Source organism: Poeciliopsis prolifica, unplaced genomic scaffold (assembly GCF_027474105.1).
Source record: "Poeciliopsis prolifica strain line A6 unplaced genomic scaffold, Auburn_PproV2 SCAFFOLD038, whole genome shotgun sequence".
Classification (NCBI taxonomy): Eukaryota; Metazoa; Chordata; class Actinopteri; order Cyprinodontiformes; family Poeciliidae; genus Poeciliopsis; species Poeciliopsis prolifica.
The window spans coordinates 4794954-4821031 of NW_026562413.1; the positions used below are offsets into that span (position 1 = coordinate 4794954).

The window sequence follows — 26078 nt, forward strand, 5'->3', positions numbered from 1 at the left end:
TCACTACTTGGTTTTACACAAAAACACAGAATCCAGAAGTGTTTTGGTGTTATGCTCAGTCTGAGCAGCTTCTGTTTGACCCTGTCAGCGTACATTTTTGCTGTCCGTCAGCGCAGAGGAGGGGGGAAAGACACTCATCCGCGTTATTCAAATGTTCCCAAGTCCGGGCAGTCGGCGGCCAATTGTAGCCAGCCTAAAAAAAGGGGGCTCTTTGTGAAGGCCAGACAGATGGCCATAGAATGAAGACTGTAATGATACCCTCAGCAGGCCAGCACACACACAGACTCATGCACTCGTCACACACTCGGCTCATTACAGGCCGTCGATGTGTGCGTTCAAGACAGGCTTAGCTGTTTGTGAGGAAAAGGGAGAGGTGGGGAGGATCAGGAAGGAAACGAAGCAGAACACGTTGATAAAGACGGTGCAACATGTGAGCAGAGAAAGATGTTGCTTGTTTGTTTGGGTTTTTTTCCCCTGCATCGCTCCATTGTTATTGTTTTTGCAATATATTTAAAAAGTTTCTCCGGTTGCCGGGAAGAGACGGAAGGACTTGCAGTGTTGTGAAAAAGTACTTGCCCTCCTTGCAGATTTTATTTCCTTTTTGCTTTTGTCACACTTAAATGTTTCGGATCATCAAACTAATTATAACAAAAGATAACCTGACTGACTTTAAATAACGATCTACTCATTTATTAAGGGAAAGAAAGCTAATGCTACCTCGCAATGTGTGGAAACTGCAATTTCCCCTCTTACTTTTGATTAGGATGACCACATTTTGTGGGTACATTCAAAGCTGGTAAGTAGATTGAATCTGGCTGAAAACATGGAGAAAGCTAAAAGATCTCAAAAAGCAGTAAATGGTGCTAATTATTTCAAAAGAAATTAAATGAGCAAAAAGTAATTGATATTTGTTGGTGTGAAATGGTTTACAAAGTCATTCCTAAGGCTTTGATTCTCCACCAAGTCACACTGGGCACCATTATCCAAATATTGAGTAAATATGGACCCTTCCCGAGAAAGACTCATCCAGATAATCCCAAGAGAATCAAAAATATTTGAGGACTGCATGCATCAACTAAATTAGTTGAGGTCAATGTTCGTGAATCAACAATAATGTGAAAGGCAAGTATTTTTATATTTCCAAATACTTTCTTGCTTTATGTCCTGAGTGACTTGATGAATCTGAAGGAATCATGCACTCGCTTCTCTCAAACACAAAATCCTGTTGGAGAATGTTAGCCCATAATTTCCTGACATTAAATTGAAGCTTCTTCTAATCATCGAGTGGGACAACGATTCAAAGTAAATCTGCGTGTCTATTCTGAAAACAAAACAAACAAACCAAATTAAGGTTTTGTACAGGTCTAGTCAAAGTCTGGCTTGAGATTCTTTGGTATGAGTTTAAGTAAGTGGGTCATTTTCCAATTCCAGTGGATCATACCATCTCGCGTGGCTAAATTAAAACTATTCTAAGAAGAAGAATTGGCCAAAATTCCTCTAAATTTATTCAGGAGATTACTTTTTACCAGGTTGGTTTGGATATCTTTTTTCTGAGCCTGCAATAAATAAAATCATCATTTGAAAATTGCCTCTTTTTTTTTTTTACAGAGATCATTTTTGTCTGATATTAAGATTTATTTGTCTGAAATGTAGAACTGCTCCAAAAACATAAGAAACCTACAAGCGGGAGATAGTTTTTCAGATCACTGTACCGTGTAAGCCTCCTCTGTGGGAGCAGCCACAGTTGTGATTTTTGGGTTTAGCGCCTGCGAGAGAAAGTAAATCTGGCTTGGCTTGGTACTTTAGTGCTGCATGGCTTAACTCGCTCTCAGGCCTTCAGTGGCTGGAAAGCGTATTAACTGTGTAATATATGCAGCTACTTGTCCCTAGACTCCCGGTGGCCAGCTGTGGTAATATCGACAGTGCTTTTCATCATCTGACTAACTGATCAATAACTTGGATATCATTAACTGACTCTTCTAGCTTGGCCTCTTTCTTATCTTCCTTCCTTTCTAGCTCCTTCTCTGTTTGCTTTTATGTCTGGTGAGATAATGTTCTCGCTGCAGAACATCAGCTGATCAATCGATGCAGTGATTGATTGAGGCTTTCTCCTTCTATCTTTCTCGCTTTATCTCTACTCCCAAACTTCACGTCCTTTTTTTCCCCCCTCTCTCTCTTCTTTTCCCGACCTTCGCAACCTATTTCTTTCCACTTAACTCAAATCTGGTCCTCCTCTTTGTGTCACGCAGTTCCCTCCAATCAATCTCCTGCCTGTCTCTCTCTTATGTGCAGGGAAGGAGGACGCAGAACCATGTTGCTTTAAATTGTGACCTGCGGTGAACGGGGGAGGCAGAACAGGAGGAGGAGGACTGAGGCGTAGGTAAGCATCGAGTGATCTGCCACAGCTCCCAGTTGGTGGCCCACCGCAAGCGCGACGCAATGGGCAACACGGCCACCAAGTTCCGCAAGGCGCTGGTGAGCGGCGACGAGGCGCTGGCCTGGCAGCTGTACGAGGGCAACCCTCAGTTCAGGGACAGCCTGGACCCGAACGCGTCATACGGAGAGCAGTACCAGCACAACACACCTCTGCACTACGTATGCCGCCACGCCATGACGCGGCTGCTCAGGTTTGTTATTTAGATCTTTTTTTCTTTTTTTCCCCTCCTTCTTCTTTTTACATTTTTAAGGCAGAGAAACATAAGAAACCTACAAGCGGGAGATAGTGGCTGCTCCTCTGTGGGAGCAGCCACAGTTGTGAAAAGCCAATGAGTCATCAGTGAATTTATTGCAACGTTAGATAGAAAAGATTATCTTCCATACAGAGTTTCTAAATGACACTGCAGTCCACAAGAAAATGCACCAGCCTTGACTACAGGGGAAGATCTAATCTTATTTAGTTTGATATGAAGCTGCCAACTAAAGCCTCAAACATAATCAGTGACATCAGGGAGCACTTGTGATAAAATTTTGTTCCAGGGATAATTTGGAGTCTGAATTTAATCTCAAAAAACCAGCTCTTGAAATCTCGGTGCGCTGCTAAGTTTGTTGGCAACACTGATCAGTAGCAATTTCTCCGCATACCTGGTAAGACACTCATGGGAGAAAGTAAGTTTCCCCAACTATCAATATATTCTCCAAGTGTACCCTTTGGTTCAAAACCTTCTCTAAGAGCAAAATCTTGAAGCTGCCATTTTCAGGCGCTTTAAGTCCTTCCCAGCCTCCTTGGAGTTTTAGTTTTTTACTGGGCTGTTGCGAAATCTCCACTTTTTCTTTTTTCCAGCCACTCCGCACTACATTTTTCTAGAGTCTTTGAGATAATTTTCCGGTAACTTGCAGCTTCAGTCAAGCTCTCGCCATGACAAAGATGACCTCACATTCAGCTCAAAATTACAGAGTACAGGACAGCCCTGCGGGAAACGAGAACAAGGTCTTCCTTAAAACATTTCAAATAAGACATTCATGTCCAGTAATCTCTTAAATTTGCTTTCATAAAATTGAATCTGTTAAGTTGAAGTTAGTTGTCGTCCCCACATGGCTTTGTGTTCCCATGGCTTCATTTCAACAATAGGCGCTCTTTCATAAATCTTGGCAGCTTTGCAGTAACTTGTGACGTATTAGACTACATAATATATCTCAATTTCGTGGTTATTGCAGTGTCACAGTACATGATGTAGGGCTGTGTAATTTTATCGATTCTATGATATTTGTCAATATTTATTTTCCTCAGAAAGTATCAATACATTGAATCCTACTTTTAGTTTTAAGTCAAATCCACATGAATTAAATGACAGCTATTGCACATGACATTATTTACCCAGTTGCACATGTACATTACAAATGAAATGCAATGAAACAACCAGTTACAATTAATTAATAAAATGAAATAGGTCAATTTCATTATCTAATATAAGGGAATGAGACAAAAAATGGTTCCTTTTCTGCATAACCAAATACACAAAGCCAACCAATGAACATTTAAACAAAGCGCAGTATAACAGATGTATAACAAAAACATTTATTATACCAATATTACACCATCAGTTCCATTAATTCAATCCAAGTCTTTGATTTTGGTGACATTTTGTGACTCTAAGACCTCAAAGACCTTCTTAAATCTTTCAGCAAATCTTAAAAATATAGCGAATCATATAATTTGCTGAATATTGCGATATTCAGCAATTGATTCTACGGTGTTCCTCTGTCTTCATTATTCTGTTCGTCACATTACCAGCCACCCATAAAGTTAACTTGTTTCTAAGAGATTTCTGGATGATTTGCTAAGACATTACACTTCCCTTTTTACAGCCCATATTAGGACCTTGACCAAAGTTTTGAAACCAGAGACAAAGAAGTTTCTCAGGTTGAGCATCAACCAGTTCCAGAAAAATGGGTTTGAGATGAACATAAGAGGATAGATATGCTCTGCTGTATTTTTTAAAGAAATGAGGTCAAGGGCTTTGGGTTACAAACTGAAGACAGGGACAGAACCGACCTCAGAACATGCATTCAGGGGAAAAAAAATAAAGTTCAGTTTCTCTTTCTTTAATATAATATATTTGCCTGTTGGATAAATTTTACTTATATTTTACGAGCCAACTCTTGAGAGTCCCCTCCACTTAATGAAAGTGCAACGCAGAATCTCCACAGCTCCCCTGTAAGAGTATTATTAGATTTTCATCCACTGCATTGTGCAGCTGGGAGTCTCAGTTTCTTCCCATTCGATTAAAGTAGCTGCACACAGACACAAGCGCCGGCACAGCAACAACTGGAGTGACAGCAGCATTTGTCAAGGCAGGAAACATAAAGCAGATCTGCTAAGTATTAAGCCAAAATGCCAGGGTCAAACTAAAGGAACACATGTGGAGTGAGAGCTCATTGTAACTTTTTGTACCTCCCGTTGAGATTATTAAACTGCTGGCTGTGACCAAGACAGCTGGATCTTTCCCTCAGTTGCCTTTATCTCCTCCTTACATTTCTTAGGCTATCTTTCTGCGATTAAAACAGGAAGCTTGTTTGAAAAGGCCAGTCAATTACCTGTGCATCTGCATGTTTGCAGGAACGTTTAGGATTTGATGAGGTTGGAGGGTGAGGGCGGGCGTCGGAGAAAACCACAGTTACTTAATGTGTCTGTGTCTGAGAACATTGCACACGACAAATCAATTGGTGTGCTATTTGTGTTCCTTTCCACTAACCTATAATAGGGCAGAGAGGCGTGCTGAATGTTGAGCTCTGCTTCTGATAAGCATCGGAGGAAAAGCTCCTTTGTTCTCGCAGGCTCGCATGGATGGAGACAAGTGGAGAAATCTCAGACAAAATAAAGACTACTATAAGAAGACATGCACGGGTTCAGTAGTTGTCCTTTTCCAGATTATTTTTAACATATCTGCTACATGCTCATTTGTGCTCCTGCAGTCAGCCCTGTGGGTCGGCTTGACATGTAATCCTCTGAGATGGTGAGACTTGGAGAAACAAACACAACTATTTCGGGAAAAAGGGTGCAGTTCAGGAAGTGCATCCTTTCCTCCACAAGAAGTGAGTAGGAAGTCTTAGAAAATATGTAAATAACCACCCCGACTCATTGAGAATGTTTAGCCTCTATTGTTAAGAGACAAAGTAGGAAGCGTTTCGTCTCGGAGCTCAGATTTACCACTTGCCTTTCGAAGTCTAAAAGATGACCTCCGCCAGCCGCCGTCCCTGTTGGACTCGACTCCATTCAGCCTTAGCCCAGGGCTTTTGTGTGTGTAAATGTGTTGAGGTGGGGGGTATTGGTTCGGAGCTGAGAAGGAATAATTAGCGATTATTACTGTGTGAGTGAAATGGCTGTGTGCTATGATTAGAGCAAAACTGCAGGGGGTCGTGGCTGACAGGATAAGTGGGTCGAAAGGGGAAAATGCTGCGCTGCGCTTTCGGAAAACATTTAAAACTTTGAGAACGTTCAGACCTGACGCTAAGAGCCGTCCTGGGTGATCTGATTACATCTGGGCAGCGGAAAACAGGTGTGAATGCGCTGAATGTGATTGGAGCAAAGTCCTGGAGGTCTTCTGGTTTTAAAAAAACATTGTTTGGAGACTTATGGGAAAATCAAAGGACTATTTCTCAGCTTTTGGTCAACAAACAAGCCTCTTGTTCTATAATGTTTCACGGCTTCCATGCATCAACTTGCTTTAGCAATCAGTGGTTGAACATTACTTTCTGTAATGCACTCAGTCCACTATAAGGAACTATGATTATGATTTCATTGACTATTACCTTCCAGACTGAGGTCACTAAGGGTTACATTTGTTCCATCAAAGGTCATAATCACTGATTTTATAAGAGCTAACTGGCCGAAACAAGGGTCAATGAAAATACGTAGTCTTCTTGAATATGATATACAGTGAAAATAAATTATATGCAAGTGATTTTACAATCATTAATTAGCATAATTTATTTAAAAAAGATTTAATTGTCAGGGGAAGTTAGCTGATCTGCATTTGTGCAAATACATTCGTAAGAAATGAGGGAACAAATTAACAAACAAATTCACTCCGAGTCTGAATTTTGAGATATTGTATATATTTTGGAAACAACCCAGATTTAGTCATTTTCAATCAAGAAGACCTTTTACTTTTTTACTGTTGCATCCTGTTTTCTTCTTTTATTAAATTCTCATTAGAAAGACTCTGGTCCAAAATGATCAGGTTTTCTAAGGCCGTACCGTTTAGTCGAATAAAAAGCATGGGGCCAACTGAAAGGCTCTAATCAGTAAATGGGGGTTTTGACAGACAAATGGCAGAAGGAAAACTGTTTGCTAAACAGAACTGCAGCAACATCCTGACTCCTGCAACAGGCACATTCATTTAATCCCCATGTGTCAACCAGCATGACGATTATCTCCGAGATGCTGAACAGAAATGGTCGATATTGTACCATACTGCCTCTTCTACATCTTGAGCACCCTGACTTTCTCACACACCTGAATTGTTCTTCCTCTTCTTCTGTTTGCGTTCCGTATTATTCTTTTTTGATCACTTCAAAACTCTATTTTATAACATCTTTTTTCATGCATATATTTGAATTTCACCTGCTGTTTTCTGTCTTTGCTAGGTCGTTCCTGTTCAGCAAAGAGGGAAACCCAAACAAGCGTAATGTGCACAACGAGACATGCCTCCACGTTCTGTGCCAAGGCCCGCAGATCCTGCTGCTGCCGGAGGGAGCGCTCTCTCCACGGCTTGCCCGCCCGCAGAGGGACGAGCAGCGCCGCGCAGACTGCCTCCAGGTACGATCGCATCAACAACAGCATGTCCTTTACGCAAATTTAAGATGTAATAATGAGCTTTCCTCCTGAGGACAGATGATACTGAGCTGGACCGGCGCCAGGCTGGAAGGAGGCCAGTACGAGAAGGCCAATGTGAACACCACTGACAACCACCACAGCACCTGCCTGCACTACGCCGCTGCTGCAGGCATGAAGAGCTGCGTGGAGGTGAGACCAACCCTGTTGAGACACTGTATTTATATCTTTTCTCCTTTTTTCACAAGCTTTAAGCTAAAGCCACAAAGCCCAAGGTATTTTATTTGAATTTTACTTTGCAACTTTGGTGTGAAAGGAAAATGATGTTTGAAAATAAAGTCTTTCAACAACTATAAACCTGGAAAGTGTGCAAAACTGAGTCAATATTATAAAACCCATCAGTATTTTGTTTATCATTTTCTCTGTCACAACCACTAGGCTTAGCAAGTTTTCTGGGGGAAACCGTGCTCCAGGGCGTCTTAACTTTGTCACCTTGTTTCCTCTGACGTAAATTCATTCTCATGCTCTTCTCCCGGTGTGTAGCTGCTGATCCGGAGCGAAGCTGATCTCTTTGTGGAGGACGAGGACAAGCTGACGCCTTGCGACCACGCCGAGCGACACCACCACACCGACTTGGCCCTCAGCCTGGAATCGCAGATGGTTTTCTCCTGCGCCTCGGCTCAGCAGTCAAATGGAGACGCACACGGTGAAAGCCGCCTGCCGCAATACAAGGAGGTGAGAACACAGTCACGAGATCTGGGGGTTTCCTGCTGGCTCAAGTTATTTTTATGCCTGTGTCGTATCTTTGAATCGATTTTATTTATTTATTTTTTTTGTCACATTTTGCTTCAGAACTACACACATGGCTGAAATAATTATATAATGACCATCAGAATGTTTCTCTCCTTGTTTTTTTACTAATGTCAACTCGCAGCATAGACTGTTTATGTTACTTTAATCGTTGCCTTTCAGATATATCTTTATTTTGTCAACAAAATGATTTGGCAAAGTTTTCTAAGGGCAGTTATTGCATTTCTAGAGAAATTTTGTTTTGAGAGTAAAAAAAGCACAAAAAGTGATCAGTATCATAATTCTTGGACTCTATGCTATATGTTGTAACCAGTGAGGACACCAACGTCAAAGTAAACAAGCTGCCTAAGAACAAACTGTAGATTTGTACCTTATAGGTCGCAGCTTTCACATTGTTAACGTAGATTTTTCTACTTCCATCAGCAGAATTGTGTCTTTGCAGCGTTTTTTCAGCTTAGTGGTTCTTAGCGCATGCACATGCCAGACCTCTCGTCCTATTTCTCAGCCTCCTTGCATTTCGGGTTACCAGCACAGTTGTATAGCGGCAGCTGCTGCCAACAGATACCAGTTTGATCTTTATTCCTGCAGCCAAATCCATGCTAATACTTAATCTCTCCATCCCACCACTACAGCTGCCCCCCCCCCCCTGCTCTTCTCCACATATCTGTTTGTTTCTCGTGATCTTTTTCACTTTCCCAGTTTTATCACAGCACAGTTATTTTCTTGGTTTTGATAAAAGCTTTTTTTCCCCACCTGAATGTTTCTCTATCTCTCTCTTTCCAGCCTTACGAGGGTCTGAAGATTCAGGATCTGCGCCGACTGAAGGACATGCTGATCGTAGAGACTGCGGACATGCTGCAAGCTCCACTTTTCACAGCTGAAGCCCTACTTCGAGCACATGGTGTGTTTTTTTTTCACATTATACTGTATTTCCATAATGACAGTGTAAATTTTTTTTTTTTTTTGTCCTTTCAGATTGGGACAGAGAGAAGCTTCTGGAAGCCTGGATGTCTGATGCTGAAGGCTGCTGCCAGCGCTCTGGCGTCACCATGCCTACCCCACCACCCAGCGGCTACAATGCCTGGGACACCCTGCCGTCTCCTCGCACTCCGAGGACGCCGCGCTCACCCCTAACGCTCACCCTCACCTCCCCCACCGACAGCTGCCTGACACCTGGAGAGGAAGGCCTGGCTACGGTGAGAAATAAGGAAAGAGTTCAGGAAGATGCCATGGAAACCATCCTTTGCATCCTGTTATGAAGAGTTAAATTTGTGGTTTTGGTAGCAGCAGGTTAAAGACCATCCCTCCTGCCATTCTCTTCTTTCTGTGTTTTTTTTTTACTTTCATAAAACATTTAATGGAAAACTGAGCTGAATCCTGAAAGAAAGCTTGTTAGAGGCTATAAAAGACTTGAGACTGAGGCAGGGGTTCACCTTGCAGCAGGGCAGCCACCCAAAACACCCAGCCAGAGCTAAAATGCTTCTTATATCAAAGCATATTTACATCTTCAAATGAACTACTCGACCTAAAGGTGGGAGAGGCGAAACTTGAAGGTGAATGTTCACAGATATAATTTTGCAAAGCTGGTAGAGAGTTGCCCCCAACGATTTCCAGGTCAAATTGCAACAGAATAAATGATTGACCGACATGTCAAATCAGGGAAGCTAAGTACTCAGTTTTTTCATATTTTTGTTTATGAAACTTTTGAAGCTACTCCACTTCAGTTATTTACCATTTCACGTTGTTCCTTTGCATTTACTCCCTATAAAATGCTTTGGTAACAACATGAGAAAATGAAAAATGTGAATACCTTTGCAAGGCATTGCACCCAAGGGCTGTAGATTAGAAATAAAAATGGCCTTCATTAGAATCGAACTATTATTTTAAGGACCGTTCTATCACATTCTGGTAGGCGAAACAGCTAATGATTGTGGCTTCTCTCTGTTTTCTCCCTGCAGTGTGGCATCTGTCTCTGCTCCATCTCAGTCTTTGAAGACCCGATTGACATGTCCTGTGGTCATGAGTTTTGCAGATCCTGCTGGGAGGGGTAAGGCCTTCCATTCCATTGTGTACCTGTATCTGTTCTTACTTTTTGCCGAGTTGATCTTTTTTTCTTGTGTTTTCTTCAGGTTTCTGAACATAAAGATTCAGGAAGGTGATGCTCACAATATCTTTTGCCCTGCCTATGAGTGTTACCAGCTGGTTCCTGTGCATGTGATAGAGAGCGTGGTGTCTAGAGAGATGGATCAGCGTTACCTGCAGTTTGATATCAAGGTAGAAACATCATGTTCAGCTTATTGGAATCGCAGAATCAAAGGAAAGATTTTTTATGTCCAGTTTGTGTGCGTTTTTTTTAAGTGTTGTGTAACCTTGTCCTCTCTGCTTTCCAACATTTATCTCTGGTTTTTTAACCTCTAATGCTTGCTGTATTGCAGGCCTTTGTGGAAAACAACCCATCCATCCGGTGGTGTCCTGCGGCTCGCTGTGAGCGAGCAGTGAGGCTCACCAGACCGGGCCCTGGAGACAGCGACCCCCACAGCTTCCCCCTGCTGCCATCCCCAGCTGTCGACTGTGGCAAGGGTCACCTGTTCTGCTGGTAAACACCATGATTTATTACTCTACAGGCATGGGTAAATACACAGAGACCACAGAATTTGCATTAACACTGTTAGAAAAGCTGAAAGCAGAAATTTTGTCCCCTCTTTCTGTTGTATTTTAGAGTAACAAGCCGGTTTTGTGCAGGTTTCTCTGTGTTCAGCTCTGTTTATAACCCCCGTGTCCGCAGGGAATGCCTCGGCGAGGCCCACGAGCCATGCGATTGTCAGATGTGGAGGAACTGGCTCCAGAAAGTCACAGAGATGAAGCCTGAGGAATGTAAGCCCAACCTCTTTTTCCAGGAACTTTCAGTCACTAGGAATCTTTCTAGCTAAACCACAACAAGTCAATTTACTGCAGCTGTCAGATCTTTCCACCAAGACGTCTCCAATATATCTCTTTAACAGCCTGACAGGTGTTAAGGTCTCTGACATTTGCTGACTGTTTTCCTAAATGCTGGTGCTGGACAGGAGAAATGTTGCTAACGTGTGATTTTGTCACAGTGGCAGGAGTGAGCGAGGCGTACGAAGATGCCGCTAACTGCCTGTGGTTGCTGACCAACTCCAAACCGTGTGCCAACTGCAAGTCGCCCATTCAGAAGAATGAGGGCTGCAACCACATGCAATGTGCCAAAGTAAGCTGCACAATCTCTGATCCGCCTTGTCATTTGTTGACACATTTCGATTAATTGTACGATGTTTATGTGGGTTATTGACAGGATTCAATACAGAGTCTGGAAAAGTCTTTTCCAGGCCACTTTAGAGATATCTGCCATCATGTCAGCAAACTCTCTTAGACGTCCAGAATGTTGTGAATCTTTGTCTGGAGACCCTAACTCTGTATTTCTATATAAAACTGCTGCCTTTCTCTCTCCACCCAGTGTAAATATGATTTCTGCTGGATATGCCTGGAGGAGTGGAAGAAGCACAGCTCGTCCACGGGAGGCTACTATCGATGCACTCGCTATGAGGTCATTCAGCAGCTAGAAGAGCAGTCCAAAGAGATGACTGTGGAGGTAGAAGAAAAAAACCCTCTTTTCTTCTCAGCTTAAAACAGGGCTCTTCCTCACACAGTATGCATTTCCTTTCTCATATTTACATCCACATGTTAGCAAAACACATGTTTGTTATCTATTAATAGACTAGTTGATAGATAAGGCTATCATAAAAAGATTTGTTTAGGCTTCTCTCAAACCAGAATAAGAGTGCTCACTGCAAAAATGAAAAATTAGATCAAAGATCTATTTATTTTTGGTCTAGTTTCTAGGGCAAATATCTTAGTATAGTTGAAATAAGATGAGGCTAACTTGCACGTAACCTTTCAGGAATTTAGTACTTGTAAGCTAGTTTTACTTATGCCAGCAGAGGGAGCACGGTGTGTAGATAAATCAGGAAAATGGCAAAGAAAGCCAAAGTGCCCAATTCAAAGTGTGAAGTAAAGTCATGCTTGCTTTTACGCTAATTAGAGTTCTTGAAGTTCCCCATGATCCAGCAACATTCAAACGATCTGAGATCCTGGATCATATCCAACGGTGATGGGACTTGATGTCCGAATGCCCCGCATAATTCAATGTGCTATACATTACCACACATTTTCTAATGAGACTGAGCGTTTTTATTTATTTATTTATCTCCATGCTTTTCCAGGCAGAAAAGAAGCACAAAAGTTTCCAGGAGCTGGACCGTTTCATGCACTACTACACTCGCTTCAAGAACCATGAACACAGTTACAAGGTACTAAGTGCGTGCTTTAACGATTAGTTTCCTGCAATATGTGCTGTGCTTTTTATGTTTATTTGCTCTCTGTGTATTCTTTCCCTTTCAGTTGGAGCAGAAGCTGCTGAAAACGGCAAAAGAGAAGATGGAGCAGCTGAGCAGAGCCTTCATTAGCCGTGAGTCTTTGAACTTTACCTGTTTGGATCCTGCCTGTGCAGCGGAACCAGCTGGATGAATGTTCTTGTCCGGCTCCAGGTGAGGGCACGCCTCCAGACACCCGTTTTATTGAGACGTGAAGTGCTGACCTTTCTGCAGCAGGGCAGTACGCAGAAGGAGATATTTGAACTCATGCAGGTACGCTTGTCTAATTTCCAAAACGGGAAACCTTTTAGGGATTTTTTATTTTTTATTTTTTTGGTTTGGAAAGGGTCGTCCTCATGCTGTCCCCTTGTTTTCACCAGACGGACCTGGAGATGGTAGTGGAGGATCTGGCTCAGAAGGTCAATCGGCCGTACCTCAGGACGCCACGGCACAAAATAATCAGCGCAGCGCGGCTGGTGCAGCAGAAGCGGCAGGAGTTTCTGGCGTCTGTGGCCCGCGGCGTCGCTCCCAACGACTCTCCTGATCCGCCCCGCAGGAAGTAAGCAATAAATCTGCTTATTAATAGTGATGTTCTTGTTGCTTTAATCTGTAATTCACTGAACATGGAGCTGCTACACAGGCCTGCCTAAATATGGATAAGGAAATTGGGAGCATGGCAAAATATTTGGAATTCTTTATTCCCTTTCTCTGTGTTTTTCTTCCTGTCCACACATCGTTGTGTCTTTCTGTTCCTTCCTCCTATTCTTGCCTTTCATCTATTCTTCTGTCCTTCTCCCTTAGTTTTTGTGTCCTTCCTACTTCTGTCCTCAATTCCTTCCTTTCTTTCTTATTTTTTTGCTCTCCCTTTCTTTCTTTTCTGGATTATCCTTTCTTACTTGTTGTATTCCTCTTACTTTCCTAGTATTCTTCTGTCTTTCTTCTCATTCTTGTGCCCTCCCTGTCTCCGTTCCTTGTTCTGTCGCTCCTTTCTTTTCTTCTTTGTCTTCCCCTTTATGTCCCACTTCCCTTGTTTTCTCATCCTTTTTCTTCCTTCTCCCTGTGTGTCCTACATCACATCCTTTTCTGTCATTTCTTTCTGTTATTCATCTCTTCCTTCCTTCTTTTCTTTGCTTTCTCCTTCCTCTCAATCTTATGTCTCGCTTTCCTTCCTTGCCTTTTTTCGTCCTTCCTTAGATATTTTTCCTCTGTTGTATATTCTCTCCCATGTGTCCTATTTTCCTTCCTTTTTTTTGAGGGGGGGAATTGTTTGTGTGTTGTTTTTTTTCCTGTATATTTAAAGCTCGTCTCCTAGAAATGTCTGCCATAATTCATATCAACCGTTTCTATTTTGGAATGAGCCATTTAATTCTGAAACTGTGTAAAATACGTGGAAACCTTTTGGATGAATCTGTGTTGCAGTTACCCTGGAGGATCATGGGACTGGGAGTACCTGGGCTTTGCATCACCTGAGGTAGTTGCCAAAAAAATAAATAAAAAGCAGCTTTTGTCACATTTTTCATCAGCTAAGCTTCCTGAACGTATCGTTGCTGACCTGCCCTTGCATGAGGTCCTGCTACAGCATGACTGCGGCTGACATAGTGTGCTTATGTGTGTTAAGATGGGAAGCCGGCACTCTGTACTGGGAGCAGGAGATCCCAGAGAGAGGCAGTCGCAGGTAACGTACCATAGTTCCCTGGCACAAAGTGCAAATGCATGGCATTTGTTCCCCCTGCGGCTGCACACCCGCTCATTATGAACTACTTCATGAGGCATCTGCTGCGCGTTGGTTTGTAATGGGGTAACGCGACGGCTCTTTGCAGGATTATGCTGACATCCAGTACCGGCGCAGACACAGACCACGACGCAGAGGAGACATGCTGAGTCTGCACAACCTCAGAAGCAGCAGCAACACGCCGGAGACCAGCAGGAGGAGCGATAACACAGGTCCGGCGGCAGCAGCTTTAACACACTCTCTGTCATTTTATCCACCTGAATTCTTCGAATCTTCTTTGTAAAACCACTCAAGCTCAGTCAGGTTGGATGACAAACATTTATGAACATCAATTTTCAGGTCTAGAAACAAAATGTTAGTTGGATTTAGCTCTGGCCGTATGCTCAGGATCGTGGTACTGCTAAGGTGAACCTCGCCCCACGCTCAAGTCTTCTGCAGCCTCTAACAGCTTTTCTTCCAGGACAGTTCTGTATTTATTTCTCTTTTTGTCCTTCAATCAGCTCTACACAGCACATTGTAAATAAGAGTGCACTTTGAGGTTTATAGTTTTAAAGGGGACCTGTTATGCATAACTCACATTCTGTATATTTTTATACTTCCGTTTGTGTCTCAACTATTTCTATAAACAGTCTAAGTGCTTAAGAACAACCCAGACACGTTTTTGGGGGTCTGTAAAATCAGCCGTTTCAAAACCCTTCTGACTGTGACATTACAATCAATGGGCAGCTAGCAACCCCAGAGGAGCTCTGGGCATCACCTAGCGACTCAAGCGGAGCACCAGCACCTTTGGTCAGCTGTTGTATCTGTTTGCAGCCATTTTCACGTGGTCGTGTACATGTAGAGTTGGGGGGTCGAGGCCAGCAGCACATTATTTGGATTTTAAAGTGTGAAGAGCTCCTAAAACAGCTCAAAGGCAGAACTGATCAGACTAAAATCTCATTACAATGATTTGGTTCAAAAAAGCCATGAACATATTTTGTTTGGCAAAATATGTTCATCTATTCTGCTTCAAAGAAGCAGAATAGAGTAACTCTAATATAAAAAGGTTAAAAGAGGCATGAATATTATTGGATACTGTACATTTTGCCACCAAAATCTTAAATCTTGTGCAGGTTTCTCTGTTGTTTACTATAAGGGGGCAGTTCTCTGATTTTGACAAATACTCATGCAACTTCTAGTCTTGCCTCTTTATATAACTGGTTTGTCAGTGCAGCAGACAGCCAGCAAATAGGATTTTACTTTATTGCTCTATCAATCTGGTCCGATCGAAGCACATGCATCCCGTGATCACTCAGATCGATTTATAATCCAGTGGAGTGGATCAAGCCTTGTTTCACTGAGATATTTTCTTCTTGTTGTTTGTTTCAGATCCAGCAGAGAGGACAGAAGGTCGCCGGAGAGCCCTGGGCTCCCTCGACGAAGACGACCCCAACATCCTCCTCGCCATCCAGCTGTCGCTCCAGGAGTCCCGGCGAGAGCAGGGCCTGGACGGCGGCGGGGAGAGGAGGCCGGGGACGGCGGGCGATCTGGCTGACGTCTCTTTACACTCCCTCAACATGGAGGACCCTCCGGGAGCCCGAGGCCCCACCTTCACCACTTCCCTGTTGGATCCTCCTCGGCCCCCCAACAGGACAGACTCCACCACGATGCAGCCATCCGTGCTCAGCTCCCTCCCCCTGCCGCCCCCTCCTCCCACCCTCAGCGCTGAGCTGCTGGAGCTGGGAGACAGCCTTATGAAGCTGGGGAACATCACCACTCCTTACATGGACCCGGAGCCGGCGTGCAGCCGCGGCGCGCTCGCCGCTCCTTACAGCGACTGCAGCCAGAGACTGGACCAGAACACATCGACTCCACATGCCATTCTGGATCAGATCGCCGTCACAGACACCCATCATGACAGTAAAGAGCCGAGCTACTGCGGCTCCTATTCAGCCGAGAGTGAACACACTGCCTCCTGTGCGCTGGATTGCACTCATACCCCTCCCCATCCTGGCGCTTACAGCCGGGATCCGGATGAAGCAGTGCGCTCCTACCAGCCAGGAAGCTCCTACACCGCCGAACATCCCTCCACCTACGCTCTGGACCCGCCCCGGTCCGAGCCCCAGCCTCCTGTCCAGCTGTGCCTCCCATCGCCGGAGATGGAGCCAGAGCTGCTGCTTTCACCGGTGATTCCACCAGGGGGCCCTTTCACCCCCAGCGACCCGCAGAGCCTGCAGGTCCTGGACCCCACAGCCAGCGCTCAGCTGCTAGACAACATCATGGCATGGTTCAACAACAACATCAACCCCCAGAACAACCCCCAGAACCTGGCTCTCATCCCATCCCCGCCCACCACGGAAACAGACTCCTCCCCCGACACGCACGCTGGCTCCGAGAAGGACGGGACCGCCGCACCGGTCTGGCAGCCCCTGGAGGGCGCGCCCGGAGCAGCAGCCGGCGGTGGCCGCGAGGCCCCGAAGAGGCCCAACTCTCTGGAGCTGGAAAACAGAGACATCAGAGAGGAGGGTGCGAGCGCGGGGTGTGTGTCGGACCTGTCGCTGGACGAAGAGCACACACACCTGCAGTCACACGGCCAAGCTGACCCGGCGGCGGAGAGTGAAGCGGACACCGTGCTGCAGCTGGAAGGGGGCGGGTCGTCAGAGGAGTGGGAGGAGCAGGAACACTTGGTGTGACGGCGAGCAGAGAGGAAACCGATCAGAGTACTGGATGTACCATACTGTATTTAAAGATGATGTCACACACAGGTTGGACAGTTCAAGTGCTTTTTGTCTGTTGCTTCAGAAACAGACAACCAATTATTCATGACAACAACAACAACAAAAAAAGTTTCAGATTACGTGAAAGAAAATCTGTTGATATCAGAACACATGAACCATGGTTTTTATTTTTATTAACACAATTATTTATCCTCCTGCTTCTCATATTTATTTCCTAAGTGTAAGGATGAAGTGTTGGTGCTGCAATCCAAACTTGCCTCATGTTTTAACACTTGACTGACTGATTGATTATAGATGATTGCTGTAAACCCGGAGCCCGATGGGTGCGCTGTACAATCAGAGGGGCTTATTTCAGATTCCCGTGCCTGTTGTTGGTGCCAACACACTGATCGCTCCTGCATCACTTTTACGTTGTGCTGCTGTGTTTCTGCTGCAGAGACGTTTAAAGTCCAATCCCTCCTCACCGTGGACTGATTTGCTCAAAGGCACTTCTCAGATGAAAGATTATTTCAGCGCATTTGAAGAATAGTGGAGGTTACATATACTCATCATGGAGGCCTGGTCGTATTTATTTGGGGGTTTTAATTGATTGATTTATTTAGTTTATTTCACACTTTGGAATAGTTATGCAAGGGACAATACTGTGTATTTTCCAGGCACGTAATGCCATTTTATAACCCAGTCAAGTAATTATGTTACTTTCAGTTGTTATCAAAATGCTGCATATATCAAACATAAAATTTAACTTCGCAATTTGGCGCCTTTGAAATTGGGCCTCTGTCCCTTTAAGAAGCTCCAACACTTTCCGACACTCTGCCTTCATTACGTCATCACAACAAAGCTCCTCCTTATACCATGTAGGGCCGTTTTTAGGAGCGATGGACTGAGAAGTAGTTGAATAAGTTAGAGATTTTCTCAACAGCACACAAAATTTCACATCCAGGCTCAAATATGTTTATATACCCCAATATTTAGTTAAGCGCCCCAGGCTAAATGGTTTAGTTAATGGTTTAGCTAGCTAAATGAGTTAGTCAGCTAAGTGGTTTAGCTAGCTACACCTGGAAGAATAGCAGCTTGTCGATGGTTTGAAAAAGCATGCAGATAAAGTGCAGCCATCTAAATTTTATGTGTTAATATATGTTCATATTTGAGCCGAAGGAAAGACATTTCCACCCGGTTTTTGTTTTTAAAACTGAACTTGTGGGCTATCTTACGATTTTCAAAAATGTGAAGATTAATTATTGAATCCCCAAATCAATATGACAGTCATAGAGCATCATGGTGTGTCTCTGTAAACCTCTGATCAAAGCTGCATTTAACTCACTTTGCTCTTAACTTTTGTTTGCAAAACTCTAAAGTTTGCATAATTTCAAAGTAAATCTCAGCTAGTACATTCAGGCGAGTTATTTTGAAAGGCAAGTTTCCAATGAATCAAAATGTAAAACAATATGATGTGAAATGGTTAAAGAAGTTATTTGAGTGGCGTGTTTTTTGCTGTCATGTAATTCTGATAGGGGAATAACACGCGTTGCTTTATCAGCTGATATCTAACTTAGTTATGCTCATTATTTTAACTGATGTTGAGGCTCGTAAAAAAAAACTAATTCACACTACAGCAAAAGTCATTAAATGCATTAGTTTCTTCTGACATTTAAGAGAAGAAAACACCTCAAGCGACTTAATTCACTATGTTCTGCTTGATTTAAGAGTTTTGCACATAATATCTGAGACAAAGTAATAGTTGATGTACTGTAAGTGACAGCAGATCATATCTACTCCACTGCTGTTGACTGGTACACTTTGCTGTAATTGATTAGATGTGGGATGGGAATTTACTGTAATTTATCTTTTTATTAATTAAGACAGAGATGACCTTCTTTCAAGTTAAGGCCAGAGTTTTATTGGTCTGTGTGCCTTTTTTCTTGTATTTGTTAATATTTATTATAGTTTTCACTTTCTAAACCTGCAGAGCAAAGATTTTATTTAGAGAAAACGGAAGAAGTGCCGCTTTAAATACTCATTTGTCCTAAATGAGCTCCACAGTGACGTGATTGATTTTTTTAAGTGCATCCCAGGCAGTTTTTAGGAGGTTTTCACACTACGATGAGCAGCAGGTTTATCTGAATATTCAGTTTGTTTCATTCACTCAGGCTAGAACATTACGTCGTTTATTCCCTGCTGTAATGTTTACAGGAGATTCAAACACTGCCTGCTGTGGTGAGAGACGCTTTGGTGCTTTAGTCAAACTTTCATGGCTCAAGATCTGATGCAGCTGACGCGACGACCCCAAATGATACGGCTAACATATCGATTATCGCGATGTTAGAGGGACCGGTGCGAGCCGTGACGTTTCAGATTACGGGTCGGTTTTCTCTTAACGGAATCGCTGAACCTGAAGTCTTCATTTTACACCAGCATAGCTGGCAGGTGGAGTAGAATGATTATCACTTTTTTGTCTTTTTAGTTTTCTTTTATTATTAAAATGGGGTTGTTTGTGTTGAATAATTGTCCAGTACCATTTGGTGCCCCTCTCACTGTATTCTCAATTTATTGCGCTGAACCAACAACTTCATAGATTAAGGGAAAAAGAAGAAAGAAACTGCACTCTTCATTGATTTTACTTGATACATTCCCGCCTGGTCTCAAGAAAGGTTTGATGTGTGGCCAAATCTACAAGTGAAAGTGTCAGTGCAGAGTTTACTCAATAAAAAGAACTGAAAAGGTGTTTCTGTGTCTTTCTGGAGTTCTCCTACTACGAGAATGTAATCAGGTCAAACAGACCTGATCTCAATTAGAAATGTGTTGATCATAGCGTCTCTAAAGGGGGGCGAAAGGAGCCAATGCCTCTGTAGAACTGGTTCTGAGACGATAGTAAATCAATTGTAGAAAACTGATTACAGTCAACTAATTAATTGGCCGATGTTAGATTTTACCTCCACACTTTTATTTCAACAATTACTTAAAAACCAAGGCGTTGCACTTTTAGCTTTAGAAAAGTAAGTTAGTAAAGTGCGGCTGTCATAAAGCCACTTTTTGAAGCTACTACATGGATTTTTCAGTTCTCATATTGGCTTTAGTGTTGCCTACACACATAAATCTTTATTGAAAAGAGTCGTCAAGTTGGAATCTTACCAAAACAAGCTCTCAAGTGCACACCTGACCGACATCAAAAAAGAAAGTTTGATCAGAGGGTTTCTAATCACCCCTTTGTATTTTCTATTTTTTTTAACCCCCATTTTTGTCTGCATTTATATCCACAGTAATGTGTCAAATTTGTGTCATTATATTAAATAAGATCCCAACCAAATATCCTGAACATGGTGGCTGTAATGTAATAAGATGGAAAATACTCATTGGGTGTAAATGTAACTGACTTGACAAACGTCCTTAAAAATACTAAACTGTCAGCTAATACATTAGTTTTTAATTACCTTTACTATTTATATGTGCCTGTCATTTCGGAGATTAAATGAAAAGACCTATTCAACAAATTGTAGTAAAAACTTGTGAATTTGAACATTTTGTGTTCATCTTTCTGCCACGAGGCGGCAGCAGCGCAGGAGCTGCTCTTTTCACCGACGCTACTTGATGACGTCACATCCCCAAACGTTTCTCCGACACACAACGGCGGCCTGTGTTTTCACTCGATCGCTGTAATTTTTCTCTTCAGTGGAGGATTTCTCTCTACTGGTTGCCACCACCATGAAACTAGTCAGGTAAGGGGCGACAGGGAGTCACCGTTTAACGCGCGCGGGCATGTGAGACGAGAAAGTCGAGCCGATAGAGACGGATGGGTGAAGATTAGGAGCGAATTGATCGCGAAGAGGCGGGAAGAGCTTTCTAATGAATGGAGGCTGAGCGGTGTTACAAATGAAACGCTCCGTCTCAATGTACTTTAGCATTGACCTGCTAAATAAAGTTGTGTCTTTCCATTTCCCGTGGTCTATTGCTATTGAAAAAAATACTGTGGTTCATTTCGGGGTTGTTGTTTTGTTTAGTTGTTAAAATAAATTGGTAGTCGGTGTTTATTTTGAGTTTTGTGAGGCTAAAAACTCAAACGTGCAGAAGCTAATACTACAGGCTAACGAGCTAATGCTAGGCTCAATAACAGTCCAAGTAACGCAGGTGGCTTCAGAAATGTATCGTTTTAATCCACCTTCAATGCTGCCCACAGGTTTTTGATGAAGCTCAGCCATGAGACTGTCACCATCGAGCTAAAAAATGGCACCCAGGTCCACGGCACCATCACAGGTAAGAGGATAGATACAACCTGTACTGTCCTCCAGTTTACTCGCAGTAGGCTGAAGCATGTAGATGTATAAAAAACTTTAAAATATAAAGAGAGAGCCCTTTCTGCAGACATAGCTAGGTTTTGTTGAATATGAAGTGTTTCAAATGCAATAACCTCTTTGAGTTAAGAAGCTGACCTGAGGTGGTTCAGTTATTATTTAAAATCTCTTAAATTAGTGCTTTTTCAGGCAGGTGCACAGAGCCGCTTTGTTTTCCTTTCAAGTCAGATTGTTAAAAGGGGTTTTGTCCCAACTTTTCTCATTGGGAAAGTTCCACTCTTTGCGTTTCAGGTGATGAATGAGTGAGTGATGTTCTGTTTGCAGGCGTCGACGTGAGCATGAACACCCACCTGAAGGCGGTGAAGATGACCCTGAAGAACCGGGAGCCCACCCAGCTGGAGTCGCTGAGCATCCGAGGCAACAACATCCGCTACTTCATCCTGCCGGACAGCCTGCCTCTGGACACCTTGCTGGTGGACATCGAGCCCAAGATCAAATCCAAGAAGAGAGAAGCAGGTGAGAAAGTGAAACAACAAAAACAATGTCTGCCCTGAGCCTTTGGGTTCAAAGGCTCTTCAAAGAAACTCTTAAGCTTTAATGTTCCCGTTTTATGATTGTCAAGGGAAATTTCCCGTTTTATGATTGTCAAGGGAAATTTAAAGACCATTGCTGCTAATTTCAAATCAGCTCTTTCTTTCGTTTGAGGTTTTAATTTCTGGTTAGGAGAATTTTTCCTGAGGCGAGAACAAAGACAGGAATGTTTACAGTTTGTCACAAAGTTACATTAAGCTGGTGAGAGGCATCCCAACAACCCCTCAAGCAGAAAACTACAATATTAGGGAGATTCAGAACAAACTTGGTAATATGAAAAGAGAAGCTTTTAATTAGCTTAATAACATTTTAAGCTGTTATTTGTATTTCAAATGCAATTAGATCAAGAAGAAAGCTTGCAATAACACTTAATTCTTCCTCCTGCTCTACTTTAACTTGATTTTTTTTCCCACATTAAATGAATTTTAAATCTATTAACCATTACATGTCTCATGTATGATATGCATGTAAAATTAAAAATGCTTTTTTTATCATCAGTAGGAAGCTAAACAAATTCCTCAGTACTTTAAATAATTGTGCCCGTGCTGCACACGGTGTTTTGTGTGGTTTGTTTTGTTCTCAGTATTTGAATTTTCTGCATGTGAGTCGTAGTAAACAGTTGGGACATTTTCTAAAGTCTACACTGCAATTCTAAGCACCAAAAGTGCCACACAAAAAAAAAAGAAAATAACCATTTATATGCATCATATTTTAAAATATTAAATGTGTTTAAATGGATGAATTTACAGCTGTTTAAATGTTTGTGATCAAATAATTCAATGCAGACATCCCTTATGTTCAGCTATGTTTCAACATGCATTACAGCTTGGTTCTTTTTATTGTGAAATCTTTTCCAGTCTGTCAGAAAACTTTTTGATAGATACAAAGTATTTCATAGCTTTTGAATTGACAATTTTTTAAAAATACTTTATAAATCAGTTATTTCATCATTTATTTAAGATTTTGCTACATTTTGGCCCAATCTTCAATGTGTTATTGAGTTTAAAGGTTGCTATAATTATGTTTTGCTCGCTCCATTTCCTCTGGTAATGTTTAAATGTGTTCATGCGTCTCCTCAGTGGCGGGACGCGGACGAGGCAGAGGACGTGGACGTGGCAGAGGACGGGGGCGAGGGCGAGGAGGACCAAGGAGATGATTCTCTGGTCTTCCAGTTCATTCTCATCACCTCACTGTTTGTACAGGATGTTCTTTTTTCTTTTCTTTTTTTTTATTCCTTTCGTTTAGAGGAAACGATTTGTGAATTTCAGTGTGCTTCTCTTTCTTTTTTTGTACATTAAGACCACAAAAAAGTCAAAACGTTTTCTTTTTCAAAATGATGTTTAATAAAGTGTTTTTGCACTAAAGAAGAATTGGCTTCTTTTTTGGGGGGATGCTTGCACTGACAACTAGGGGAGACTTATTAAAATTGTAAAATTCAATCAGTGTCATAAAATCCTGTAGATGCAAGACCACAAAATATATCATAAAAGGAAATGTAATTGATTTTAAAATGTTGAAACGATTACATTTTTTTCTCTCTTTCGAAATTAAAAAGAAAATGATGGTGGAGTGGCCACCATCGAGTCCTGTCAGGGCGATGAGGTGTGGGCTGCTGTCTGGACTTTGAGCAACAAAAACCTCCCAACCTTAGAGAAATGAAAGGCACACATGCACCGCTGGTTAAAAGTTTACCAATTAAATTGGTTCCGTTTAAACAGAAATGTTGAAACGGCTTGCCATACCATAAAAGCCATTACTCGATGGTAACTCAGACATCCGCCTCTCTGGCTGCAATATGCGCTCCCGACACAGGGGGAGCCGTTTTCACAGGGGAACAGGATTAATAAATTATCTTTAGAAAACAAAATTGGTAGGATATAAGTTTTATTTATTATCATTATTATTGTTTTTTTTCTTTTTGTTGGGGGCGTGTTTCCTACTGGAAACACGCCATTCCAGTAGGTGGCGGTAATGCACATCAATAAGTTGCTTCCAACCGCCACAAAAGAAGAACAGAATTTCTCACTAATCCTTTTGCCCAATAGAAACTCGTTCCGATGTGTGTGTCATATAGTTCCTACATATTTTTACTAATTGCTATCTGTTTTCTAGAAATGTCAGGTACCAGCGACGGTAATTTTATGTACTTTGCGTTTGGAAGCAACTTATTGAGGGAGAGACTGCATTTAAAGAATCCGTCGGCTGCGTTCGTCTGCACAGGTCGACTAAAGGTTTGTACATTGAAATTCACAAACGTTACAGCGTGAATCTTTTGCTCAACGCGGTGCATTTACGATAGACGACCATTATGTTGGATTTCATATCAGATTTTTTGAGCAACCGTAACGAAGCACGTTACGGTTGCTCAAAAAGCTGAAACGAACCGCTGCTCTTCATCTTCATCTGGGTTTCATGAAAGAAACTGAAGTCAGTAGTCGAATCGGAACCGGAGCTGAAGTCTGTTTCCGATTGAAGCTCGGCTAAAGGGCTATTCCACCTAATTTCTCACTACGTTCAGCACCTTTGATTAAAATTAGACTTTATATCATGTTTCTATTTCGCACAACGAAATTAAAGATCCAAAATAAAAATAAAACAGCTGCAGCAGTTCTAGTGTGTTCCAGCTGCATACAAAAATGGATTTTATTGAAGTTTCACAAATCACACAATTGTTTTTAAATATTCTGCCATTAGATGACAATGATCTAGTCCAGGTTTGAAGAGTCAAGGTGTTGTAGATGTTTAACTGGAGTAGATAAAAGATGCCCAAAGCAGTGGGAAAATGAGGTGGGATCGCCCTTTAGCCATTTCCGGAATCGGGAACCAACTTCCGTTTCGTATCAAATCTGGACTTGGCACTTAATTAAAGGCTTATTTCGCAGCATTTTTTACTCTAAGCTGCATTGGTATAATGTTTTATTTCACTTGATCATTTCAAATTGAAATGGTAAAACTTAACTGAGATTTTTGTATAAATTACTCATTCAATAAAATTCTGATTTGAGTTAAAAAAGAAAAATAATTAAAAAATTATTTTCTTGACTAAAGCTATCTTACTCCAGGTCCTGCTTGAAAATTACATTATTCAGAGATCTCTAGTCTGAACAGAAGTATTTAACTCTAATCACAGATCGCATAAAACATATTTTGTGATTTGTAAAGTCTTCATTAATTTCCAAAAACTCATAAAATAACTATTTTAAAGGGTTTTTTTGTCTGACCATTCTACTTTCTACATTCTAGTGTAAATTCCAGGTCGGGATTCAAATTCAAATTGCTGTCAGACAGGGGAGAAACAAAAATAATTATATACAGTATTTTAGAAAACGGTTTGAAATTTTAGAAAAGTCAACCCAGATTTAATGTTAATTTTGCATCTTTTGGTTACGTGTTTTCACAGGACTACAAGCTGAACTTTGGCTTGTGGGAGGAAAAAGCGGAAAACCTTTGGCACGGCGGAGTGGCCACCATCGAGTCCTGTCAGGGCGAAGAGGTGTGGGGCGTCGTCTGGACTTTGAGCAACGAAAACCTCCCAACCTTAGACAAGTGAGAGGCACAAATGCACATCTGGTTAAAAGTTCATCAATTAAATTGGTTCCATTTAAATAAAAATGTGTTGTTTGTTTTTTCTATTCATGCGCCTTTGAAGTCAGGAAGGGGTGAGCCGTGGAGTGTACTCCCCGCTGGAGGTTTCTGTTGAGACCGATGACGGTGTGATACAATGCAGGACGTACCAGATGAACAATTTCCACGCCAGCCTTCCATCCCCACAGTACAAACAGGTGTCCTGAGAACTTGAACTTCTTTTTGGTTTTTATTTAATCAAGAGGTTCCAAGTGAGAAACACCTAAAAACTTTCCAGGGGAAAAAAAATCTAACTAAATATTTTTGCGTAAATATTGTTTGTTTCTCCACATTGAAGGTGGTGTGCCAGGGAGCGGAACAGAACGGGCTTCCAAGGAAATACCTGGAGAGGCTGGAGGCCATTCAGACCAACAACTACTCCGGCCCCTCAGTCCTGGATCAAATTAGAGCCGTTACGCAGCCACCTGGAATTAAGTGAACAAAAGCACATTAATAAAATTAGTTTGCCTTCTCATATTATAAGCATCTAATCTCAAGATTGTGGCCCAGCATACAGCCTGATGAATAGTAAAATTAAAAGTATATAATTGCCAATAACGGATGGCTGAAATTACATGATGTCTTCTGAAAATACTCTAACATGACCATATTTTATTAAATAAACAAAAGAATCATTTGTTTAAAAAGAAA

General features: G+C 42.1%; 3 protein-coding genes across 3 annotated transcripts in view; all 3 read left to right on the forward strand.

The window, feature by feature from the left end:
* Positions 1-19648, forward strand: part of LOC129375155 (ankyrin repeat and IBR domain-containing protein 1-like) — a 22587-nt gene extending 2939 nt beyond the window's left edge. Inside the window, 21 exon segments of the mRNA XM_055054057.1 lie at positions 2293-2627; positions 7087-7258; positions 7334-7465; positions 7817-8008; positions 8867-8984; positions 9059-9279; positions 10042-10130; positions 10213-10357; positions 10519-10679; positions 10869-10957; positions 11182-11312; positions 11559-11693; positions 12325-12411; positions 12503-12569; positions 12649-12682; positions 12684-12747; positions 12855-13033; positions 13894-13945; positions 14093-14149; positions 14295-14418; positions 15575-19648. Coding sequence (XP_054910032.1) covers positions 2440-2627; positions 7087-7258; positions 7334-7465; positions 7817-8008; positions 8867-8984; positions 9059-9279; positions 10042-10130; positions 10213-10357; positions 10519-10679; positions 10869-10957; positions 11182-11312; positions 11559-11693; positions 12325-12411; positions 12503-12569; positions 12649-12682; positions 12684-12747; positions 12855-13033; positions 13894-13945; positions 14093-14149; positions 14295-14418; positions 15575-16878 — 3741 coding nt within the window. The 5' untranslated portion in view covers positions 2293-2439 and the 3' untranslated portion in view covers positions 16879-19648.
* An 875-nt stretch (positions 19649-20523) lies between these two features.
* On the forward strand, positions 20524-23167 carry snrpd1 (small nuclear ribonucleoprotein D1 polypeptide). The gene is made up of 4 exons (XM_055053908.1): positions 20524-20639; positions 21098-21174; positions 21537-21728; positions 22883-23167. Exons 1-4 carry the CDS (start codon positions 20626-20628, stop codon positions 22957-22959), a joined length of 360 nt encoding a protein of 119 aa, XP_054909883.1. The 5' UTR covers positions 20524-20625; the 3' UTR covers positions 22960-23167.
* A 638-nt stretch (positions 23168-23805) lies between these two features.
* Positions 23806-26078, forward strand: ggcta (gamma-glutamylcyclotransferase a). The gene is made up of 4 exons (XM_055054026.1): positions 23806-24034; positions 25204-25349; positions 25453-25585; positions 25726-26078. The coding sequence occupies exons 1-4, from the start codon at positions 23861-23863 to the stop codon at positions 25864-25866; spliced, it is 594 nt and encodes a 197-aa protein (XP_054910001.1). The 5' UTR covers positions 23806-23860; the 3' UTR covers positions 25867-26078.

Bases quoted from the DNA above. Each gene is read 5' to 3' on its own strand.
- snrpd1 (XM_055053908.1), top strand. The intron at 21,175-21,536 runs GTAAGAGGATAG...TTCTGTTTGCAG, and splicing joins GGTCCACGGCACCATCACAG to GCGTCGACGTGAGCATGAAC. The intron at 21,729-22,882 runs GTGAGAAAGTGA...GCGTCTCCTCAG, and splicing joins ATCCAAGAAGAGAGAAGCAG to TGGCGGGACGCGGACGAGGC.
- ggcta (XM_055054026.1), top strand. From the start codon at position 23,861: ATGTGTGTGTCATATAGTTCCTACATATTTTTACTAATTGCTATCTGT. The intron at 25,350-25,452 runs GTGAGAGGCACA...GCGCCTTTGAAG, and splicing joins AACCTCCCAACCTTAGACAA to TCAGGAAGGGGTGAGCCGTG. The intron at 25,586-25,725 runs GTGTCCTGAGAA...TCCACATTGAAG, and splicing joins CATCCCCACAGTACAAACAG to GTGGTGTGCCAGGGAGCGGA.